The sequence below is a fragment of the Podarcis cretensis genome (genome assembly GCF_951804945.1).
Source record: "Podarcis cretensis genome assembly, chromosome: 8".
Classification (NCBI taxonomy): Eukaryota; Metazoa; Chordata; class Lepidosauria; order Squamata; family Lacertidae; genus Podarcis; species Podarcis cretensis.
In genome coordinates this window covers 8,452,000-8,468,144 of record NC_137177.1, presented here as the reverse complement: position 1 = coordinate 8,468,144, position 16,145 = coordinate 8,452,000, and the positions used below count along the sequence as shown (strand labels likewise).

Here is a 16,145-nt window from a genome sequence, read left to right as displayed (position 1 = left end):
AATAATAAAAAAGCAAAGGCACATAAAGTCTGTGTGAACCATCCCCTGGAAAGCTCATGGGCACAGAATTAACGGGGGGGGGGAGCTCTCTTGAAGGCAAGGAACTGTGCAGCTTGGGTGCCACCACTGAGAAGGCTCACCTTTGCATGTGGACGGAGGCAGCCCTTAAGGGGTCCTGCACAGTGATTTATTCCATGTTGGAACCGGTGGGAGTTGTGCTGCGCCTGTGGGCTGTTTCGGGAGCACTCTCTCTCTCTGCCCACGTTCTCAACCTGCCTCTTCCTCCTCGCAGCTCTGCCACCCTGCCCCTGATGATGAAGTGTGTCGAGGAGAAGAACGGCGTCTCGAAGCACATCAGCCGCTTCATCCTGCCCATCGGGGCCACGGTCAACATGGACGGAGCTGCCCTCTTCCAGTGCGTGGCTGCCGTCTTCATTGCCCAGCTCAACAACATGCCTCTCAACTTCATCCAAGTCATCACCATCTTGTGAGTATTCTGACCAGTCTCTCTTCGGACTCAAAGAGTGGTCCTTAGAAGCCCACGCAGCTTGCACAACCTGTTCCCTCCCCTTTCCCCAAACAGACAAAGCCCACCACCCATAGACTGCGGCCCACCTTATCATAGAATCATAGAGTTGGAAGAGACCACAAGGGCCATCGAGTCCAACCCCCTGCCAAGCAGGAAACACCATCAGAGCACTCCTGACATATGGTTGTCAAGCCTCTGCTTAAAGACCTCCAAAGAAGGAGACTCCACCACACTCCTTGGCAGCAAATTCCACTGTCAAACAGCTCTTACTGTCAGGAAGTTCTTCCTAATGTTTAGCTGGAATCTTCTTTCTTGTAGTTTGGATCCATTGCTCCGTGTCCGCTTCTCTGGAGCAGCAGAAAACAACCTTTCTCCCTCCTCTATGTGACATCCTTTTATATATTTGAACATGGCTATCATATCACCCCTTAACCTCCTCTTCTCCAGGCTAAACATGCCCAGCTCCCTTAGCCGTTCCTCATAAGGCATCGTTTCCAGGCCTTTGACCATTTTGGTTGCCCTCCTCTGGACACGTTCCAGTTTGTCAGTGTCCTTCTTGAACTGTGGTTCCCAGAACTGGACACAGTACTCCAGGTGAGGTCTGACCAGAGCAGAATACAGTGACACTATTACTTCCCTTGATCTAGATGCAATACTCCTATTGATGCAGCCTAGAACTGCATTGGCTTTTTTAGCTGCTGCGTCACACTGTTGGCTCATGTCAAGTTTGTGGTCAACCAAGACTCCTAGATCCTTTTCACATGTACTGCTCTCAAGCCAAGCTGCTGGCAGGCTCCCTTCGCTGTGTGTGATTTGCGTTCTTCCTTTCGCTGTTCACCGTGGGGTTGCTCAAACACCCACATTCTCCTAAGACTTTTCTGCAAAACCAGCCTACCTGATCTGCACCAGGTGGGCCTTCCATTCCTTGCACTATGGGTGGGGAGGAGAGGCCAGACAAGCCACAAGCAAACAGCAAGCACATTACCAACCATGACAAGGAGTGGACGGAAGCTGCAGCAGCAGCAACGTGACTAAGTCGTTGAGCATAAACATCAGGGCAAATATTCCTCTACATCAGCACAGTTTAATAATGTAGAATTTTGAAAGGCGGAGGACGGGTGGCTGGTAGCCCCTGCCACATCCTGGGAATTAAGGGGAAGCAAGAGGGCAGGTTGAAGAAAACAAAGAGGAGATTTCCTTTCCCGAAATGATGGTTCCCGCACAAATTTCTCGCAGTGATTTCCTGTCCTAGAGCTGCAGGAAGTGAGCTTTGGGAGCGAGGAAGTGGGTTTGTCCAGCCCATTCAGATAACCAGCTCCCAAAATTTCAACTTCCTGCTGGTCAAGTGGGTGGTGATAATCCACACAGGTTCTAAGACCCCTCTGCCCTTTCCTTCCTGGTAGAATGAGAGTGTTAGTCTGCCAGAGGGCACGTGCTACCTTGATGCTTTAGTGCAGGGGTCGGCAACCTAAGGCCCATGGGCCACAAGCTGCCCACGGGGGTCGTTTAACTGGCCCACTAGCTGCCTGCTTGGCGAGTCCCCGTGTGCTGCGCTAAACCAGCACAGCATGGCACGGGGACTTGCTTCCGCAGCACCGGAAATCGTGGGCGCGGTTTGGCCCACAGGAGGATCTCTGCTGGAGTGAACTGGCCGAGGCAAGGTAAACCTTGCTGACCCCTGCTTTAGTGGGATATAAAGTTGGCTGCAGAAAAGGGATCATGAGGCCGCTGCAGAAACAAAGGGGGGACTTGTGCTGGGAGGTAGCCTTGGTCCACCCAGAATGGATGGACCTGGGGGTTTGGGGAGATGAAACCTTAAAAAAAATTGTGGCAGGAACAACCAGAGTTTGGTGTGCAGTGAAGTGACCGGCTGGGCAGACCAGTGTAGCTGAGCATTTGACAGGCACTTGACTTGACAGGCTGTCTCTGTAAAGCTCTCTGGGTCGATCTTAAGGACTAGGAACCTGGACTTAAATTGAGGCCATTCAGCATATAGTGGGTTGGTTCTGCACCCAGTACCAAATTCTGATCTTGTTCAGGACTTGATGCGGCAAACACAGAAGCTATTTTCTAGTCTCTACGGTTTTATTTGCCTGGCCAAACACTAGACACCTGCCGCTTCTCCAAGCTCCTCTAATCTTTAAGCCTTCTGCTGTTTCTGCCACGTCAGTACCCAATTCCTACAATGATGATGATCAGCTGGACTAAATTGTCGAGCACCAGCACAAATGCTCCTCTACATCAATACTGTTTAATAGTGCAGAATTTTGAGGGGTGAATAGCTGGTGGTTTGTGGAGCTGTACATCTCTAGCTCCACCCCCCCCCCAATATCTCTCACACACTCTATGCAGTGCTTGATTGTAATCATAATAAAAAACCACTCACAACGCAATTTACAAAAGATTAAACAGCAAAACCTACAAAAATGTACAACCCTGCTTTAAAACTTACAAATATATCTTTAAATTCATTCAGGTAGCATCTAGAGAAGGGTCCCGCAGCTAGTGTAGAGTCCTGAGCCCTTGCCACTTTTGTCAGTGACAAAGTTCTAGTCCTCATGACTAGAAGAGATGCGCTCAGCAAGGCTACTTGGGCTTCTGCTTGGATTTGCCACTCAAGCCCTTCTCCTGCTGCGCTTCTCATCCTCTTCCTCCCCCTATCAAAATGCTAACTCTTCTTAAAAACTCCTCTATCTAGGTTGGAATAAAATAGGGGTCAGCAGTTAGATTGACCAAGGAAAGGCTAGAGACTTTTCTTGGCACAGGATTTTGCTTTTTTTTAACAGACGTGTCGAGGGCAGAAAACCTTTGCAGACTGTTTTTTTGGGTGCATTTTTTTAAAAAAAGCAATTGCAAGTAAAATATTGTTTTCTCCAGTTCAGGAGGTGGACCTGTCCCTCCTGGCCTCGAGGTGCTTAATCATCAACTGTGTCTGAGGCCCTTTGTTGCGGCATAGGGCAGTAAGAATATTGCAGGCTTAGGCAGAACTTGAGACCAGAAGGGGTCCGGGAGGGAGCTGGGAGGTTCTGCTCAAGTGACCTCTGCTCTGCTGGAGGCAGGATTTCAGCTGGGGCTGTTTTTTGCTCCTGGCCGGTCATCCGTCCATGTTTGTTCCTCTGTCTTGGGTTAAAAGTGCAGGCACCCCGCCCCCCCCCCAGCAAGATCCAGCTCTGCATTCTGCAAACCAAGTTCCAGTCCAGTTTGTGTGTCTCGGTCAACACCATCACGTGCCGCAGATGTGGCAAGCTGCTTTTGGACCCTGAGGGGATTCTCAAGAACGCTTTTTGTCACTGAGCGGCGGCCACGAGGAACCCAAGCAATTCCTTGGGGCTGCCATGTGGTTTTTTTAATGGGTGCTGAGGAAGCAAAGGGAGAGCTGTGCCCCTCTCATCACCCTCCGTTGCATTGCAAAGGATCCCACAGCAGATGAACCTCTCAGTATTGCCCCCCTTAAGAAGACTGCTGTCCGAAAGGGGTGGGGGACACACAAAACCTAAGAGATTAAATAATAATAATGTGTATTTACCCTAAAGTAGTTCTTTGGAGTCTAGACCAGTGTGATTTTCTTTTTCATTCATTATACAGTCATACCTCGGGTTACAGACGCTTTGGGTTACGCGATTTTGGGTTGTAAAGGTAAAGGTACCCCTGCCCGTACGGGCCAGTCTTGACAGACTCTAGGGTTGTGCGCTCATCTCACTCTAGAGGCTGGGAGCCAGCGCTGTCTGCAGACACTTCTGGGTCACGTGGCCAGCGTGACAAGCTGCATCTGGCGAGCCAGCGCAGCACACGGAGACGCCGTTTACCTTCCCGCTGGTAAGCGGTCCCTATTTATCTACTTGCACCCAGGGGTGCTTTCGAACTGCTAGGTTGGCAGGCGCTGGGACCGAACGACGGGAGCGCACCCCGACGCTCCTGTTTGCATTGGGTCACCCCAAATTCACCATCAGATCACATGTCTGTGGCCACAGCATGAGCCACAAAAATCATACAACCACTGTTTCGTTTAGAATATTTTTTTCCTTGTTTTACTCTAAAAACTAGGTGCGTCTTATGGAGCGAAAATTATGGTGCCCTCCAGTCTCGCTGATGCTTTGGGTTTCCCCCACACTCTCCAGATAAAGACCAAATCCTGCACTTGAGCATCGAGAAGGACACATCTCTTAACCTGCCCATTTCCATCCCACAGAATTACTGCGACGGCGTCCAGCGTCGGAGCTGCTGGGATTCCTGCGGGTGGCGTCCTCACCCTCGCCATCATCTTGGAAGCTGTCGGGCTGCCCACCAACGACATCTCCCTCATTCTGGCAGTGGACTGGCTTGTGTAAGTACCGCGAGAGCAAGGTTTGAGGGAGAGGCTCGGCGACCGGCGATTTCCCTGGCTGATGTTCATAGCTTCGCAGGGTTGGTAGGCTGGCTAGTCCCAACTTCCCTGTTAAAAGACAGGATCTTTTTCCCTCCCGCCTCCTTGCTAGTCCCCCTTCAGGTCCTCTTCCTCTTGTCTTGGCCTCATTCTACAAGCAGAGAGGAGGGACTTTTGCAGCAAGTGAGTCGCTGCCTTGAAAGGGGATGTAGGTAACCAGTTGAATCTTCTGCATATAATCCTCTAAGGACAATTTTTGGGGGCGGGGCATTTGACTGGACAAAGTTGCCATGGACCAAGGCCACATTTGCACCATACACTGTTAAAAGATGCCAAATCATGCCCATTCCGCATTTATAAGAATTCAGTCTTTTAGCGTGGCAACACCTAAACTTGAACTCGCTGCCTGTTGACATCACCCGTGCTCCCACACTGTTCTCTTTTTGTCACCTTCCGAAGTTTGTTTTATTGATCAGACAAGGCAACCCAGATACATAGAACGTTGATGTGTGTTTTGATCTGTTTTTAGTTTATTGCTGATTTTAATTCTTAGTTTTTTCAGCTGTTTTTGCCATTAACTTTACTGTTTCCTTCTTGTAAACCACTTTGAAGTTTGTTTTAAAAATTTACAAACAAGCTGTGTATAGGTTTTATGAAATACTAAAAATCAATACATTTAAAGGGTTATGATTCTGCTTTAAACAATAGCTTCGGCTGGAAAATCCTGGGAGCTGTAGTTTATTCAGGGTGCAGAGAGTTGTTAGGAGACACTCCTATTCCCCTTCACAGCTACAATTCCCAGAGTTGCCTGTAAAGAAGGACTGATCATTAAACTTCAGTGGTGCCTCGCAAGATGAAAAGAATCCGTTCCAGAGTCTCTTCGTCTAGCGGTTTTTTCGTCTTGCAAAGCAAGCCCATTAGCGGATTAGCGCTATTAGCGGATTAGGGGCTTAGCGGATCAGCTGTTAAGCAGCTTAGCGGCTTAGCGGATCAGCTGTTAAGCGGCTTAGTGGATCAGCTGATAAGCGGCTTAGCGGATCAGCTGATAAACGGCTTAGCGGATCAGCTGTTTAGCGGCTTAGTGGATCAGCTGTTTAGCGGCTTAGCGAATCAGCTGTTTAGCGGCTTAGCGGATCAGTTGATAAGCGGCTTAGCGGATCAGCTGTTAAGCAGCTTAGCGGATCAGCTGATAAGCGGCTTAGCGGCTTAGAAAAAGGGGGGAAGGAAAAAAAACCCGCAGGAACCCGCAAGACATTTTCGTCTTGCGAAGCAAGCCCATAGGAAATTCGTTTTGCGAAGCGCCTCCAAAACGGAAAACCCTTTCGTCTAGCAGGTTTTCCATCTTGCGAGGCGTTCGTCTTGCGGGGCACCACTGTACTCTGGGAATTGTAGTTCTGGGAGGGGAACAGAGTCTCCTGACAATACTCTGTACAAACCACAGCTCCCAGAATTCTTCAGGGGAAGCCATTCCTGTTTAAAGTGGTATCAGTGCGCTTTCAGTGGATGGTGCAGATGTGGCCATTGGTCTGTTCACCCCTGTAATCAGAGTGGAAGTAGCAGCTCTCCAAAGATTCAAGCAGGGGTCTTTTCCAGTTTCGCTGCCTGATGAGGTCCTTTCAAGCACGGATGCAGTGTTGACTGTGGAACCTTCTGACTCCGAGCCATTTTTCTTGCATTTTTTTTTTTAACCCAGTCGCTCTGGGGAGGAATCAAGGATCCTCTCCTCCAGCTCTCCTTCAATATGTCCCCGGGATGCCTATTCCCCCCCCCCCCGCTGAGCAGTGTGTTTTGTTCATGGCAGCCAGGGGGTGTATTTGTCCAACGGACTTGTCCAGTATGGCTGGCTGGGCCAGGTGTGCTGAGGGTCCCTGGGGGGCCTCAGAGGAAAGGTTAAAAACAGCTGAGCATTTAGCTTTTCCTCCTGTCGCTTGGGGGAATCTGCACATGGCGCAAGAATACAGGAAGGGCCCGGCTGGATCTGGCCCAAAGGTCTTGCCTGGTTCAGCAGTCACATGCCTCTGTGATAGCTGTCAACATTTCCCTTTTTAAAAGGGAAATTCCCATATTCTGAATAGGATTCCTCATAAGAAAAGGGAAAAGTTGACAGCTATGGCCCCTGCGTTTTCTTAAGCGGGGCACAAAGGTCTCAGCCTTTCCCTGCTGTCCGTCTGGTTCTCAGAGATAGATTGCTCCTGAACATGGAGGCTCTGTGTCCAGTGAATGTTGCTAACAACCCTTGTTGCTTAACCCCGAGCACCTCAGTCATTGCCTCTTTCTTTTGCACCAGGGATCGCACCTGCACTGTCCTAAATGTGGAAGGCGATGCTTTTGGCGCTGGGCTCCTGCAGGTGTACACCGAAAGGACGGAAGGCAAGGCAGAGGCAGAGGAGCTGATGGAGATAAAGACGGACACCGGCAAGGAAGTGGGGGCGGAAGAAGGCTCCCCCCTGATCAAGAGGGACGGGCCTGCCCCCTTGGAGGGCATCAACTCCTGCGAAAAAGAATCCGTGATGTAAAGCAGCCTACGAAGAGGCTAGACTTCGTTTTTTTTAAAGTTAGGGTTCCATTTTTAAGGACAGCTCCCGAATCTGCTCCACCTTTGAAAGACTTCTGTTTCCCATAAGAAGCAAGGGCAGGCGGTTTGGTGATGGGGAACTTCTTCAATTTTCACCCAGTACACTCCTTTCCACCTTTTTTTAAATGACTGATTTTTCACACAGTGCTTTGAAAATTTCAAACGGGACTCCCCCCCCCCCCAAAAAATGTCAATTTTGGGGGCTTGATGCTGCCTGGAAATAGCTCTGCTTGGCTGGAAGCCTCTCCCTCTTTAAGGAGATGAGGGTTGGGGGTGCTGTTGCTCAGGAGAAAGGGCACTCTGGATATTCTCAGAGGCACAATACTTTGCACGTTCCAGGCTGAACCCTTAAGTTTTTTAATCTGCAATGTGGAAATTGGTAGCAGTGACTTTGGAGGTCTCTTAATATCACTCTTTTCCTTCTTCCAGATCTCTAGCTACCTTTGCTGCTTTTTATTTTATTTTGTGTTTTGGACCAAGCAAGGGGGGTGGGTGTTGTCCTTTCCGTGTCTAGTATCTTTGACTCCCTCCCATTGTCGTCACCCCCCTTTTTAGTTACATTTCATTGCAGGAAGAGGAAGCAGACTGCTTTATTCCTGGACAGATTTATTCTCCCCTGGCCCCACCCCACAATTCAATAACTTGAGCAGTGCACCGCTTGAACCTATAAATACCTATCGTCAAACAGGAATGGGGGGAGAGAGAATTTCTTTCTGCCTTTTACAATTTCTTTGCCTTGCAACTTCTCTTCAAATCCTTATGCCAGGGCTGTGCGATGTGCAATTGAACATTGAGAGTCACCACTGGGTCGCTGGAATTTCTGCCATTCCCTGCAAAGCCAAAATTTTCCTTGAACTGCTTAAAACCTACATATTTTCCTCCCTTCTTCCCTGCTTGGGTCATCACGTGCAAGAACTAGACAGCACTCCAGTGCTTTCTTGAAGTGGCAACTCCTGGTTCCAGCAGCTGCGATGTAATTTAATTTATTTCTGGAACTTAAAAGGATCCGAATGGTGTTTTTTCTCTCCACGCTGGAATTAAAGGGGCCGGGCAGCGTTGGGAGGTCAAAGAAAGTGAGAGAGAGTGGAGTAGCTTCAGGGGTGAGAGTTAACCTCTGTGGCTTAGTTTCTCATCACTTTTATTCCAGTCTTGTGCCGAGCAGCCGCTGATGTGCAAGTGGTCAGGCTTTGCAGAAGGAGCTGGTGAGTGGTGGCCCCCCTGGACCAAATTTTCAGCAATGCCTGGCCTGTCCAAAGCCCAGCAGACGCTGAAGCAGACATTGGCAGTGTGGAAGAAAGGAAGTACCACTGATGATGGGATAGAGTAGGGAAAGTGGTGGGGGAATCTCTTTGGATAGGTGTGCATGCGGGAGGTGAACCTCCAGGGCCCTTCTGTCTTCCTTGCAGTGGCTGACAAAGGCCTGGCAGCACCCCCACAGAGAACTGCAGGGCCTTAGCTTAAAGCAAATATATGCTTATGCACACACAGGGTCACTTGGAAACCGTGGCCGGGCCTGCAGCCTTGTCCTTGTCTCACACGCAGGCTTAGACTTTGACCAATGGAATCTTTTGTACCTTTTCAAGTGTCTCTGCAATCTTGAGGACTGGGAACTTAGCTGATTCTCCCATACGGCCTCGGTCCAGTATACCTGAAGGAGCGTCTCCACCCCCATCGTTCTGCCCGGACACTGAGGTCCAGCTCCGAGGACCTTCTGGCAGTTCCCTCGCTGCGAGAAGCCAAGTTACAGGGAACCAGGCAGAGGGCCTTCTCAGTAGGGGCACCCGCCCTGTGGAACGCCCTCCCACCTGATATCAAAGAGAAAAACAACTACAGTGGTGCCCTGCAAGACGAACGCCTCGCAAGACGGAAAACCCGCTAGACGAAAGGGTTTTCCGTTTTGGAGGCGCTTCGCAAAACGAATTTCTCTATGGGCTTGCTTAGCAAGACGAAAATGTCTTGCGAGTTCCTGCGGTTTCCCCCCTCCCCCCCCCTTTTCCTAAGCCGCTAAGCCGCTTATCAGCTGATCCGCTGATAAGCCGCTTAACAGCTGATCTCTAAAAGCCGCTAAACCGCTAATAGCATTAATCTGCTAAGCTGTCAATGGGCTTGCTTCGCAAGACGAAAAAACCGCTATACGAAGAGCCTCACGGAACGGATTAATTTCGTCTTGCGAGGCACCGCTGTACTAGACTTTTCGAAGACATCTGAAGGCAGCCCTGTTTAGGGAAGCTTTTAATGTTTAATAGATTATTGTATTTTAATATTCTGTTGGAAGCTGCTCAGAGTGGCTGGGGAAACGCAGCAAGATGGGTGGGGTATAAATATTATTATTATTATTATTATTATTATTATTATTGGCATTGGATTCTACCCGGCCATATCTACTTCCATATGTTGTAGCTTCCGGAGCCTTTAGATCGGAATCCAGATGCTGGTGTCTTATCCCTCCACAATGCCCTGTGCAGATCCAGAATGCATACTATAATAATAATAATAATTCATTATTTATACCCCAGCCACTCTGGATGGCTCCCAACCAGAATATTAAAAACACTATAAAAGATCAAAGATTAAAAACTTCCCTTAACAGGGCTGCTTTCAGATGTCTTCTAAAAGTCAGAGAGTTGTTTATTTCCTTGACATCTGATGGGACGGCGTTCCACAGGGCGGCCGCCACTACCTTTTGCTGATGAAAATGTGGGTTTCGCCGCAGGCGCTCATAACCTGGCCAATAGCTGCCTGAAGCATATCAGTGGAGATGTTTTGCAGTCTTAAAAAAAAAAAAAATCAGTAAAATGTCAGAGCTTTTAAATCCGACTTCAGTGTTTTGAACTGTAGATCTTATTGATTAGTCTCTTCCATTTTGGCCATGCAGGACTCCTTAGTAGGCTTTGTGTGTCAAAATTCGGAGGTAGGCTTCAAATGGTGTCTAGGCAAACACCAATTGCAGCATGGGGCAATTAGGTTTTGGTCTCACAATGCACTGGAAGCAGATATTCTGGTAATGTTCCTTTAAGATCTTCCTGCTTTTGAAATGTTACTTGATGGAAGTGCTAGAGAAAGGGCTGGCTAGTCCCCTTCTTTAGTTACTCTTCTAAAGCATGTAAGAAGTTAGGGAGAGCCATCTGTTGGCAAAATTGATCAACCTGTTGTTAACCGCCCTTTGATCTTTGGATGAAGAGCAGTATACAAATTTAAATAGACATCATAATCTCTGACGGGTTTATGCTCCTCCATCTAGCAACTTTCTCCTTCAGAAGTTCTTGTGGTTGTGCAAAGGAGACTTAAGGAAGTGGTGAAAAGGGCTGTGTGCACCCTGCAGAGAAACGCACAGCGGAAAATGCTGGATTGGTAGACGATGTGTGAATTAAATATACTGTATTTTTCGCTTCATAAGACGCACCAGACCATAAGACGCACCTAGTTTTTGGAGGAGGAAAACAAGAAAAAAAATATTCTGAATCTCAGAAGCCAGAACAACAAGAGGGATCGCTGCGCAGTAAAAGCAGCCATCCCTCTTGCTGTTCTGGCTTCTGGGATAGCTGCGCAGCCTGCATTCGCTCCATAAGATGCACACACATTTCCCCTTACTTTTTAGGAGGGAAAAAGTGAGTCTTATACAGCAAAAAATACGGTATTTACTTTGTGAACATCATAATAATGTTGCAAGGACGGCACACGTAGGTATTTTCACCTCTGACTGCTGAAAGTTGTAGATTCTGAAATACTTATACAGTGGTACCTTGGGTTACATACGCTTCAGGCTACAGACTCCGCTAACCCAGAAATAGTACCTCGGGTTAAGAACTTTGCTTCAGGATGAGAACAGAAATCGTGCTCCGACGGCACGGTGACAGCAGGAGGCCCCTTTAGCTAAAGTGGTGCTTCAGGTTAAGAACAGTTTCAGGTTAAGAACGGACCTCCAGAACGGATTAAGTTCTTAACCCTAGGTACCACTGTATAAGGAATGAGTTAGGAACTTCCTTTCCCCCCAAAATAAAAGCTAATCTTTTGTGACTGGTTCACCACCTGCATGCAATAGCACATAATGTCCAAATATGTGCAAAGTTTTCCTGGATTTCTCCCTTCGTGCCAACAGAGCTCCCCACCTGTTTGGGCAGGAATGGTGTTTTAAGTGTTCTCTGAGTGGGCCGAGATCGCTGGCATTAAACAGGAGCTCTCTAGATTGCACCTCCACATGGGTTTGTGCCAAGGCTTTCCCTGCTAAAGCAACTTTTATGATAATGCCTGTTGATCAGATATCTAGATGAGGGGGGTGGAAACATCTGCCGTCACTTTTGGGTGCATCAAAGCCAAAAGCCTGCAAGTTTTGGAGGTTTGAACTTTTGGTTCTAGCAAGTCCAGGTGTGACTTAACGGGGAGAGAAAAGTGTGGGACTCTGGGATGGGGGAAAGAAGCAGAAGCTTCTGGCAGGGCTGTGTGTTCTAACCCTCATTGCTGCAACGATATAATTCAAAGCGGATTAGTGGTTAAGGTTCACAGCCCTTGGGTGTGGGGCTCCAGGGTCTTCCTCCTTTCCGTGGCTAGCAAAGCCAAAATGAAATTGTGCACAGACTGCAAAATAAATTGTACAAAACATGAAATGACGCCAGTTTTATCCGTGTGCCTGATTTATATATAGGATGTGGTTTTCCTTGGTACATGATTTTTTGCTTTTAGCGCAGAACACATGCATTCCCTGGCGTTGGGTGATCATAGGAGGCTGGCTCCTGTACCCCTCGTTCCACATTCCACTTTGGGTAAACCTTCAAATGCCAGTGACTGGTATCCAGCTGGCACTTCAAAATAAACATGGGTTTTGTTTTAGTGCCAAATATGCCACCCTCTGTATTCTGCAGGTGGATTGTTCCAAATGGGAAGCTGTGGGTGCAAGTTGGTACTCTTCACGCTGCTTTAGTTAACAGTCGCTACCTCTTGTTGCTTAAAAGTACCCTCCGTTGCTGAACGCCGTTCAGAATTGCCCTCAACCCACAAAGAGGGAGACTGCGGACAATCATTGGGGCTCTCTCAGCCCCATCTGCAAAGGGGTTTGGGTGCACATGACAGCTGACACTTCGGTGATCCTGATCCACAAAATTTGGGAAAGGAACCTACGGGGTCTTGCTGCGTGCCCAGAGAGAGGATCATCTGCTTGCTGCTAAGTCTTCTCAGCTGCTCAGTGAAAACAGGAGATGGGCATAGCCTCAGTCTCTTTCCTTCTGCTTATGCTGCTATTGCAGTTCTCCTGCCCTCAGTTCCGATCCTGTACGGAAAAGAGCCTAGCCTGGAGGCTGCCTATACTGCTAAGTGTTATTGGGTGGTGCACTTGCTTTAGCTTCTGTTTCACAGTCAACAGAGATGCAGAACGGCACCATCTCTGTATGTCGGGGGCGTATTTGACGCCTAGGTTAAGAGCTGGCTTCCCTAGGAAGCAGCTATGTTAACTTTCTTCCCAATATCGGAACAGGTGAGCCAGGTGGGCTGTTGTGGCAGCTGGCATTTTTCTCCGATGTTGAACCTGCTGGGCTTTGGCGGGGGCAGAGGGGTGGCGGCGGGCTTGCATTTCTTCAAACCAGGCCCTGCTCTTCTGTCTTTAGTAACAGCCTGATCTGCAGGGAGCTGCTTCTTTCTGTGCTTTTAAAGCTGCACCTGCAGATCAAACTGCTCTTAAAAAGATGCAGGCAAGGAATGTCGTGTTTCTGGTGAGCTAGCGACCCCCCAAAGTGGTGGCGAGACTGATTTTTGGGGGGTGGGGGAGATAAATCAGGTTGGTTTTTATTTGCACACAATCTCCTTCCTACATTATGGGGTGGGGGGAGGAAACGTGCAATTGCCACATCGTAAAAGGTAAAGGTAAAGGTACCCCTGCCCGTACGGGCCAGTCTTGACAGACTCTGGGGTTGTGCGCCCATCTCACTCAAGAGGCCGGGGGCCAGCGCTGTCCGGAGACACTTCCGGGTCACGTGGCCAGCATGACATCGCTGCTCTGGCCAGAGCCAGAGCCGCACACGGAAACGCCGTTTACCTTCCCACTGGTAAGCGGTCCCTATTTATCTACTTGCACCCGGAGGTGCTTTCGAACTGCTAGGTTGGCAGGCGCTGGGACCGAGCAGCGGGAGCGCACCCCGCCGCAGGGATTCGAACCGCCGACCTTTCGATCGGCAAGCCCTAGGCGCTGAGGCTTTAACCCACAGCGCCACCTGCCACATCGTACAAGATAATAAAAACAGATTTGGAAGCAATGTGTGTCGGTTTGTTTTCTTCATTAATGTTAAATCGTTTTTGTGGCACTTCGCCCGCGGAAGGCGATTGCGTTATCACTTTTTACGCTTGAGGCTCCCGATGTAATGTGTGGCGCAGCAGTTGCCAGCAGGTTGCCTGCAGCACCCCAGGTTTCCACAGGTCTCTGCTGATGAAATTAGGTTTCAAAGCATTGTCTGTAGTCAATAGAATCTTCTGCAGTGTCTAAGAAGGGTGTCCGCAATAGTTTTTTCTGCCCATTAGTCCAAAAGCAACCCCTGCCAGTGATGCTGACCACTGCAAACAACGGCTTGTTGTTGTTGTTGTTTAGTTGTGTCCGACTCTTTGTGACCCCCTGGACCAGAGCACACCAGGCCCTCCTGTCTTCCACTGCCTCCCACAGTTTGGTCAAACTCATGCTGGTAGCTTCGAGAACACTGTCCAACCATCTCGTCCTCTGTCGTCCCCTTCTCCTTGTGCCCTCCATCTTTCCCAGCATCAGGGTCTTATCCAGGGAGTCTTCTCTTCTCCTGAGGTGGCCAAAGTCTTGGAGCCTCAGCTTCAGGATCTGTCCTTCCAGTGAGCACTCAGGGCTGATTTCCTTCAGAATGGAGAGGTCTGATCTTCTTGCAGTCTATGGGCCTCTCAAGAGTCTCCTCCAGCACCAGAATTCAAAAGCATCCATTCTTCGGCGATCAGCCTTCTTTATGGTCCAGCTCTCACTTCCATACATCACTACTGGGAAAACCATAGCTTGAACTATACGGACCTTAGCAATGGCTTATAAATTACTAAAAATGAGAATTGTTCCAACAATTTTTTTGTCTTATTATTACAGGAACTTCCATGATAAATAAAGTACTACAAGCCATTGCCTGCACGGGTTGTCCTCTTCCTCCCCCCCCCCCCAAACTCTTATTTGCACTTCCTGAGTTTAGTGGAAGTGATGCTACCCTAAGGTAGCCTTCCTACCTTCCTTCTACCTTAGGGAGAAGGAAACATGGGAACCTGCCTTACACCTGGTCTATTTGTTCATCTAACTCAGCACAGTACTTTAATGGGCAGTGGGACGCGGGTGGCGCTGTGGTCTAAACCACCGGGCCTCTTGGACTTGCCGATCAGAAGGTCGGCAGTTTGAATCCCTGTGACTGGATGAGCTCTCTTACTCTGTCCCAGCTCCTGCCAACCTAGCAATTTGAAAGCATACTAGTGCAAGTAGATAAATGGGTTCCGCTGCGGCGGGAAGGTAAACAGTGTTTCCATGCGCTCTGGTTTCTATCACGGTGTTCCATTGTGCCAGAAGCAGTTTAGTCATGCTGGGCACATCAGCCAGAAAGCTGTCTGTGGACAAACTCTGGCTCCCTCGGCCTGAAAGCGAGATGAGTGCTGCAACCCCATTGTTTAGTTGTTTAGTCGTTTAGTCATGTCCGACTCTTTGTGACCCCATGGACCAGAGCACGCCAGGCACTCCTGTCTTCCACTGCCTCCCGCAGTTTGGTCGAACTCATGTTCGTAGCTTCGAGAACACTGTCCAAACATCTCGTCCTCTGTCGTCCCCTTCTTGTGCCCTCCATCTTTCCCAACATCAGGGTATTTTCCAGGGAGTCTTCCAGGGACGAGATGGTTGGACAGTGTTCTCAAAGCTACGAACATGAGTTCGACCAAACTGTGGGAGGCAGTGGAAGACAGGAGTCCCTGGCGTGCTCTGGTCCATGGGGTCACGAAGAGTCGGACACGACTAAACAACAATCTCTTCTGTATCTTCATTCCAAATACTGAAGGGGAACATTGCAAGCCACATCATGTACTCTTGACTGTAGCTACATTTCTAGCTGGTGGCAGGTTGGAAGCCGGAACCACAGTCAACTCTGCAAGAAAGCCAAGGGGCGTCTGCTGTCTCTGCGGGCTGCATTCGGCTCAAGGCAAGTTCGGGTATCCTGCAAATCCTGGCCTGCCCCGGCAAACTCTTAGAAGCTGCTCGTGCCTGGGCTGAATAGCTGCGTGGGTGCAGCTCCTGGGTATTCGCCAGCCTCTGAACAAAGGAACGCAGGGCTTGAGGTACAAGGAAAAACAGACCTTAAGGGAACACGGTCTTCTGTCCTCTGTTGACTTGCTGCAGCTTGCTTCCCACTCTGCTCTTTTGGTACCTGGCAAGGTTGAAGCACCTGGCACATACACGACACACCCAAACGGCTGGGTGTGTAACAAGGGGAAGCTGTGTGCACAAAGGGAGAGGGAGGCTTGGCTGGGGAGGCACAGGCCCGACACTGCTTGGCTGCGGGGCTGCAGTTTTTATTTCCCATTAAATAAAAAATTAAGGTCATATATATATATAATAAATGTTCATGGATTAGCCAGGCAAACACGTACATAAATGTATAGGCCACATGTTTGACGCAGCACAGGAGGGCAGTCCTGGAGCCATTTTGACTCCCAAA

General features: G+C 49.1%; 1 protein-coding gene across 1 annotated transcript in view; it reads left to right on the top strand.

Annotated features, from left to right (window-relative positions):
* Positions 1-10,666, top strand: part of SLC1A5 (solute carrier family 1 member 5) — a 38,174-nt gene extending 27,508 nt beyond the window's left edge. The window contains exons 6-8 of the mRNA XM_079985547.1: positions 293-487; positions 4,719-4,853; positions 7,180-10,666. Of these exons, the coding sequence (XP_079841673.1) occupies positions 293-487; positions 4,719-4,853; positions 7,180-7,408 (559 nt within the window). The 3' untranslated portion in view covers positions 7,409-10,666. The remainder of the gene's footprint in view (positions 1-292; positions 488-4,718; positions 4,854-7,179) is intronic.
* Positions 10,667-16,145: the final 5,479 nt, after the last annotated feature.